The sequence below is a fragment of the Protobothrops mucrosquamatus genome, unplaced genomic scaffold, assembly GCF_001527695.2.
Source record: "Protobothrops mucrosquamatus isolate PMUCROS unplaced genomic scaffold, P.Mucros_1.0 scaffold266, whole genome shotgun sequence".
Taxonomy (NCBI): Eukaryota; Metazoa; Chordata; class Lepidosauria; order Squamata; family Viperidae; genus Protobothrops; species Protobothrops mucrosquamatus.
In genome coordinates, this window is record NW_015386611.1 from 479,568 (window position 1) to 488,554 (window position 8,987).

General features: G+C 35.3%; 1 protein-coding gene across 1 annotated transcript in view; it reads left to right on the forward strand.

Annotated features, from left to right (window-relative positions):
* The window catches only part of VTI1A (vesicle transport through interaction with t-SNAREs 1A), a 139,097-nt gene that overhangs the window by 6,481 nt on the left and 123,629 nt on the right, over window positions 1-8,987 (forward strand). The window contains exon 3 of the mRNA XM_015814599.1: window positions 6,348-6,458. Within this exon, the coding sequence (XP_015670085.1) occupies window positions 6,348-6,458 (111 nt within the window). The remainder of the gene's footprint in view (window positions 1-6,347; window positions 6,459-8,987) is intronic.

Sequence of the window (8,987 nt, forward strand, 5' to 3'; positions counted from 1 at the left end):
TCCTTCTCGTTTATCGGTACAATTGTTATCTTTTGACTATCCCTTATTTCATTTTCCAGAAATTCTGTATTCAATATTTCTTTTTTTCTCTTCATACATTTTCTTTCTATGTGTGCCTATCCTTTTATCTGCTATACCAGAAGTCTGTCAGCATTTATTTCTCTGTTAATTTCCATTTTTTTCATTATGCATCTGTATTCCACCATCTGTTAACTTTTCATGGGGTGCGCAGCTTTGTTTTCTATGTTGGTATCTTCCTTTCATTTCTGTTAAACTGAATATATGAAGTGCACTTAGAACTTTGCCCCTTGCTAGAAATGTAAAATATAAACCATTATAGCACATAGTTAGATCTGTATTCTGATATAAACTTGTACATGGTAATTCATTAATGAAAACATGGTTATTTTTTGTCAGATGATTAATTTAATCAGAGGTCTTCAATTTTTATAGTATTTTAAAACTCACAGTTGTCAACACCCTGTCCTTCTATTCATTACTGGTGTTACATTTTGCCTCAATGTAAGATTAGTGAAATTTCTTTGCTTCCTTTTTAGCACCAATAGAATAGGTAGGGATTGCTTGCTGATTGAATGCTGCGTGGTCTAAGAAATCATTATCAATTTCTATTGTCCCAAAATAAGAAGCGTATTTATTTGGCTAGAAACCTGAGAATTTGGAGTGAAGCTGCATATTATTTATTGGATTTCTGAAGTACTCTTAGGCAAAATCAAGAATACTCCATATCTTGAAAAAGATGTTAAAACATCTGGATTTTATAAAGAACAGACAGAATTTGATAAGAATTACTGACATCAGATGAAAAATGGATTAAGAAACTTTATAAATATATGCTAAATTTAAAGATGGAAGAGGAACAAGTTAAAGAAATAATGATAACATGGGCAAAGAAGTTTGGACATAACATAGAACTAGAAAACTGGCAAAGCCTTTGAGAAAGAAATTCGAAAATAATAAAAGCGGTAGCGTACAAAGAAAATTTATATAAAATGTTTTATAGATGGCATTTAATACCGGTGAGGTTAGCAAAAATGTTTAAAAATATATCAAGCAATTGTAAATGTAAACAAAAAACAGGCACTTACTACCATCTTTGGTGGACATGCTCTAAAGCCAAAAGATTCTGGTTAAGAATACATACATGGTTAGAAAAAATGATTTAAAAACCATAGATTTTAAGCCAGAATTAGTTTTGTTAGGCATAATTGTAGGAAATTATGAGAGTGTATTTAATTTTACATATATTAATTGCAGCAAGAATTATACTCACTCAACACTGGAAAAATGAAGATTTACCAACGGAGGAAGAGTTAATTAAAAATATTTTTAGAGTGTGCAGAAATGGATAGATTGACATTGAAAATGAAAGAGAAAGAAGACTCAGTTTATTTTAGAACATGGGATACCTTTTATCATTGGCTAGAAAAACAAAGTAGAGAGAAAGGAACTTAATATGTATTAGTAAGTTAAATGTTGGAACCCAGACAATATGTTGCTGATAAAATATTAAGCACTTGTGATTATAAAAATTAATAAAAATATATATATATAAAGAATACTCCATATCTGAGGCTGGAGAGGCCCTTGCTATCTCCTTGACTCTATTCTGTACTAAGATGTTTAGAAGAACATGATTTTATAGCAATCAAATGAATGAAATGCATTTTTTTCTGTCCTGTTTTATATCACCAAGGTTGGCAGGAAAGCAGAAGTTTGTCTTGCTTAACAGAGAGAGATTGCATAATAACAATGGTCAAAATGAGCAAGTTAAAATATTGTGGAATTTCCAAATACAAACTGATGAAGTCTTGACCCATGACATACCAGATTTAATTGTTATTGAAAAGAAGAACATGTGGATAATTAATGTGGCAAAGCCAGGAGATAGTATAGTAGAAGACAAAGAATTGAAGAAGATCACAAAGTATAAAGATCTGAAAATCAAAATTAAAAAATTATGGCATAAACTGGCTGTGGTGGTCCCAGTCGTTATTGGTACACTAGGTGCCATACCAGTAAATCATGGATGGCACTTAGAAAATATGCACATTAGCAACATTTCCATTTGTCAGTTACAAAAGGCCACACTGCTTGGATCCGCACATGTATTACACAGATAAATTGTGATATCCTAGGTTCTTGGGAAGAACTCGATCCATGTGAAGATCAACAGAGCTAAAAACCCGGCAGTTGTGATTTCATATTTTTATGTACATAATAATGTATTAAACTTGTATGCTGCCTGACTCTCAATGACTTCGGCTGCTCACAACAATCAAATTATAATAAAATCAGAAAACATAAAAAATAAACACAAAAGATGGCAAGTGTGATGAAATGAGGGGTCTCTCTCTTCCTTGCTAAAGGCCTGGATGAAGGACCAGGTCTTCATGATTCACCAACACCAGCACAATGATGGCCATCCAGATCTGAGAGATCATATTAATTCAAGGAATCTAGACTATGCTGGCTCTTCAGGATCGAATCAGACAGACATTATAGGTGCCCTCTATTGAACAACCTTCAAAGACATTTCAAAATTGTAAATAAAGTTTCTCACAGGAAGATTCTTGTAATCGATTTCAAACTGTTAATTCAAATCCATTAGAGCACTTCATCCATTTAAAACTTTCTAAGATCAACATTTTAATTACTCTTTTGCTGTATAATCCATTTTTTTAATTCTAACAGAACTTACACTCATACTTAAGTTTTTTTTCTTAAGGGATTGAAGAAAAAAATCAGTGAATATAATAGAACTTGCAGATTTAAAGCCTCTCAATCTTTAAAAAGCAATAAAAAAGTAAAATACAAAGTGATTAAGAAGTGACATTTAATCATACTGATTGCAAATAACTCATAAAAGCCAGCTGTACAAAGTACTTGCAGACAATCTCAAACTCTTATCGTTTTCCAGAAAGATTTTGGCAGTCTAGATCCACCATCCAGTTGCCATTTACAGCTATAATGTCTTCCAGTCTTCAGACCTCAGTTCATCATTTCCTTACTGGAAATCCAACTATAATGCAGGCTTAGATTAGTAAAGATTGTTTGTTTATAATTTAGAAGTAAGCATTAGCATGGCTTTATTGTATAAATGAAAAACAAAAAGGTTACATTACATTTTGGCAAACAAATTAAAGAGAGTTGTATAACAAGATAAACCCCTCCATCTTGTTAATGTAAACATGCATGCTGCTTTCTTAGCTCTACATTACATGACTCCTTAATTAAAGTGGCTTTTTTTTTAGATGTAAGTGTGATTATGAAGCACTTATCACTTGTGGTTGGCACTAATTAGAATTTAAAGCTATGCTTGGTAATTATCTGCATATTGGGGCACTTCAGCATAATTTGTAATAGGTCCTTCTGAAGAGCCTCCATTACAGTGCCACTGGCATAGCATTTATGCATATGACACAGTACATATGGTGAAAGCCCTATAGCAGTGATGGCGAACCTTTTAGAGACCGAGTGCCCAAACCGCAACCCAAAACCCACTTATTTATCGCAAAGTGCCAGGGGCCCATCAGCATTGTGGTGCCCTCGGAGGGGGCAGGGAGGCACCTCTGAGTGTCACCTCTGTCACGCCAAAACCAGGAGCGCAAAAATAGGCCACTGTGCTGCAAGGTGCAAAAACGGCCGCCGCTGCACCACAGGGTGCAGATACAAGGCGCTGCACCACACAACAATGGGGCAGGGCTAGTGAGTATCACACAGGCACTAGCACCGCCTCATTTGCAGCACGTGCATGCTCGCGGCCCCGTGCGTGCACGTACACATGTAAAATGCTTCCCCCTTCCTTTTCTTCCAGTCCACCAATCGACAATGGTTGGTGACCTCTGCTCTACCACCTCTACTCGAGCTTGCTAGTCGGCCGCTTCGCCTCCTTTGTGCTGGACGGGGCTCCTGCTCTGGGCGGCAGTGGCGGTCTGATGGACCTGCTGCTGGCGGCAGCGGCATGCGTGCCAACAGAGAGGGCTCTGACTGCCGCCTTTGGCACGCGTGCCATAGGTTCGCCACCACTGCCCTATAGGAAGCCAAAATATAGATTCACAGCTTCATATATAGGGTAGTTGCCATCTTACAACTGATCACTTAACAACCATTCAAAATTATGACAGAATCCCCCAAAACTACAAAGTTATCGACTGCAAGAAAAAAAAGCATACAAATTTGATAAATAAAATAAAGGAAATGAACAATTCTAAACTGTTACAAACTTAACATTTATTTTATATATCCATGTGAAACAAAAATAAAATACACACATGTAACAGAATCGTAAAACAAAAAAGTGTTTATAAGAGTAAAGATCTGATACAATTTTAGCATTTAAATAACCAAAGGCAGTTGAAGAAATGTCTGTGGTGTCCTTGGTTCTCTCTGAGCTTTTTTGTATTCTTGCAGAGATTGAAAAAATTTTTGTAGGGTCCTTGATACTCCCTGAGCTTGATTGTTTTCTTGCAGACATTTCATTACCCAACTAAGTAGCATCCTCAGTGCTAGAAGGGAGTGGGGTTTGCTTACTGTGTATATCAGGGATTCTCAATCTTGGCAACTTTAAGACTTGTGGACGTCAACTCCCAGAATTCCTCAGCCAGCAAAGCTGTCTGAGGAATTCTGGGAGTTGACGTCCACAAGTCTTAAAGTTGCCAAGGTTGAGAACCCCTGGTGTATATACAAGTGGCTTGCCTTTCACTGTTGGTGGGAATGTTCTTGATAGTTCTTTGATTAGGCTGTTGTTTACCATTTGGATTCTTTGTCTGAGTTGGTAGTTCCTTGAGTTCCACACTATCCCAATTAAGGAACTACCAACTCAGACAACTGGGAGAAAATAATTTTTGAATGAAATATTTCATTTACTTGAATTTCTTGTATCATAAATCAAATATGTGTTTCTTTGTAGCCACACTTCTGTTATTTCAACAGAGGATGGATAATTTTAACTACAATAAAATCATTACAGCATGTACCATTATAAGCCTGAAATTCTGTTCTGTAAGTTAATCCACAGAATGGAGAAATTAGTTTAAAAGTTAAATGTATTAGTTTTTGCCAATTCTTTGGTTTTCTGTTAAACAACAATTTAGTTGGCGTTTAGTTTTTGATTGTATGAATGGTTTATACTTCAACAAAACTCAGATGTTTGTTTGACAACAAATCTTGAATTATATGTGTGTGAGACCATTGAAGAGCTAATTAAGCAAGTATGGTACATTTTTCTGAGGTCTCACATAGGGAATTAAAACCATCCTTCAGATCAGAGGTCCCCAACCTTTTGGGCACCAGGGACCAGTTCCGTGGAGAGAGGTTTTTCCGTGGACCGGAGGGTGTGTGGTTTTGTGTGCTGCCTGCATCCCACAGATGGGGCTTTGCTTGTTTGTGCAGCCCGGTTGCTGGTATGCTGCGGCCCGGTACTGGTTCACGGACCGGGGGTTGGGGACTCCTGCTTCAGATGATATGGTTAGAGAAACTAGTAAGATAGTGATGCCATAGGAAGTCATTCATTACATCCATCATAATATATACTTATATATGCTAACATACAACACTGACTGCATGCTAAAATGTCCATTTATTGGCTACATAAGATAAAATGATCTAACATGGTCTACCAGAACATGCCCATACTGACCATGGGATTAATCTGCTTGAAAAACAAAAAGACCAAGACAGGTCCTTCAATCAGTGACAGAACTTGAATTTGTTAGCAAATATGATTTTGATAAATTCATTTGGAACTAATTGAGATACTGGGTCTATTATATTATAGATGTTGAGAAACCACTTTCTAAATAGTGATAAACCTGTGTTTGTTATAATGATAGGGTATTCCTGTGTATGCATATGGATGGCGTAGAGCAGGCATGTCAAACTGCCGGCCCATGGGCTGGATGCATCATACTGAAACCGCGCCTACCCCATTGCCGGCAATGGGGGAAAAGTCATGATACGTCGCGCGACGTCACGTGATGTCGCAAGTTTGACATGCCTGGCGTAGAGTATCTTGGAGCTAGTAATTCTTGTATTTTATAATGCAATGGATTCACTTCTTTTTGAAGAATGTGCCCATTTGTGTAGATTTGTTTGTGATTTGGTTCACATATCAAACTAAACCATAATGTTCTTAGCTTTTAACTTAGCTGTGGTGTGTAGCCAGCCACTATGGTTCAAAATTCATAGCTTGGTATGATTATATGCATAATTGTTCTAGTTATATTTAAAAATTCTTATTCCTTGAATAATTTATTTTTCAGATTCAAATCCAATTCTTGCATCTTACTTTTTCATTTCTTCTTTCCCTTCATAATTTTAAACATCAGTTGGAACAAATGGAACTTGAAGTGCGTGAAATCCCTCCACAGAGCCGAGCCATGTACAGCAGTAGAATGAAGAGCTACAAGCAAGAAATGGAAAAACTTGACACAGATTTTGTGAGTTAATTCATCTATGGCATTTTGAGAGAGGATTCATGAAGTATTTGTTATAGTAAGCTTCACTATAGCATCATCTTTCTTCACTTTAATTAACATTTGACATATGATAGAAATACAAAAAATAATAACTAAATTAATTAAATTATTTATTGAATTTTATTGTAGATCCATTTTGCCTAGGATCAGAAGTTTCCTCATACAAATATAAATACAACACTAGGATTTTTTTTACATAACTTACTCATATACACTATTATTAATAAAGGTGCATAGTTTACAGAAATACTCAGTATTGTATTTGAGTCAATTACCCACTTTTCTGTCTTTATTATTTTAGGAAAATAAGAAGTGAACCTTGCTTGTATATTGGTCTCTTCCCCGTGTTTTGCTTGATTCTTTTTAATGCAATACTTAGCACAATTATTCTTAATGATGTAATTTAGTATAGCTTTCAAGAATCTATTTTGGCTTATTTATTAGATAATGAAGATAATTTATATTTAAATTAACAGTTCATGTTTTATAGCCTATAGAATTAAATAAAAGCTATTTCATCAAGCATTCAATAATTTTATTTGACTAAACATTTGTCTACTTGGCTGGTGGAAATCAATCAATTTCCACCAGCCAAGCTTTCAGTTAAGCTTCCTATTTCTCAAACTGCGCTAACGAAGAAACTGATATAACACTGAGGCTGAAAAATGGCAAGGGATGTTATCCACTTCCACTACATTTAGGAGAGCGAAGCAACAGTGTTTTATGGAATGTCCATTCTTCTTTGAAGATTGGCAACTGCATTTCAAGATGCATTTGAAGAGAATTCATTTGTCAGTTCCAGATGTAATTTTAAGCATACAGCCAAAGTCTTAGATCTAAGCAAAATATCATTTTGTATCAATAGTACAACTAATCATTTAGTTACAAGTAGCTTTTCCTGATTGTTCTGTAATATTCTGAAACATAAGAGTTGTGAATAAGAGATATTTGTTATCCAAAAATACAGTATGAAGAAAACTCGAAGCTGGATTTCAGAAATACGATTGTGACTTGCAATATGAATTATGAATGCGGTACAGTAAACCAAGGCAGCCACAATGATATAGAGCTATTTATAAAAGGCTACAGTATTTGTGACATCATAATTTATAAAAAAAAGGAAACTAGCAAATAACATTTTGATGGTGTTCAGAAAGTGAACAATAATGCAGGGTTGTTCTTGTAATCTTAGAACTCCGAGTCATTTGAGTAAGCCGAACAAATATATTTTAATCGGATTAAAGAAAGGGCTGCTTTGTACTGTGTGTGCCTCTAGAATTACTATTGCATGATCTACTTATCATCAATTGGGGTGATTTTAGATGTCATTATAGCAGACAAAGATACCAATAGCTACTACAGTATGATACTGATTGTTGCTTGGGCATGCAAACAGAGAAGGATGGAGTAAAACTCATGGACTGTTTATGGGCTTCCCATTGTGGACAACTTAGGCCTTGGCATAATCTAGCATGGATGTTTTTATGTTTTTAATTTTGGGTTTTGTTTTAGAAAATAATTTTAATAATTATTGTTATAACCCAGATAAAAAAAATCAGATTCAAGAGAACTCTGTCATAGTTTGTAATTCGTCGATGTCTAGTCTGTATAGGTGAAAGGATTACATATTCTAATACTTTTCCTAATTCAAATCTTCTGCTACTGTGCTTGATTGAAATTTCCTCCTAGGAGAGATAAAGCTCTGATGTTAAATTTTGTTATCTGTTACTTTTTTCCATCCACTTACAAGAGCCAGTTACATAGAACAATGTATCGTTTTTCCTGTCTTAATTTACCATTCACTTTGTTCAAAGTGTGGTTAAATATTTATGCCCACAGTCTTGACCAATTATTGTCATGTTGTTTAACATGGTATAGTTAGTATGTCTCATACCTGTTTTTTAGATTTGCCATGTATTCCAGGCTTCTAATGCAACACTAGCAAGATGTGGAGGTTACAATGAGGACTCAAGCAAGTCGTTTATTTGTGATGATTACATATACTCATACTGGAAAGCAGCCAGTTATTCCAGTTTCTCTGCAATATAACTAACCATTTGAATTATGAAATCACAAACAATCCCCAGTAAGATAGGCAATCTCTAATTGTCCTTACAAGAGACATCATAGGACTTAATAGCCATGTTGATTTTACAAAACAAAGCAAGCATGAAAGAAGTATGTACAGGTGGTCCTCCGCTTACAAACACAAACCTCAAATTTCCATTGCTAAGCAAGATAAGTGTTAAGTGAATTTTGCACCATTTTACAACCTTACTTGCCATAGTTATTACCGTATATTCCGGCGTATAAGACGACTGGGCGTATAAGACGACCCCCAACTTTTCCAGTTAAAATATAGAGTTTGGGCTATACTCACCGTATAAGACTACCCCTGTTCCAACGCACACCAAATAAAAATTAAAAAACAGATTTGATTTCAATATAGTAATTTTAATTCAAATGCTTATGACATGCAGGTACTTAGCA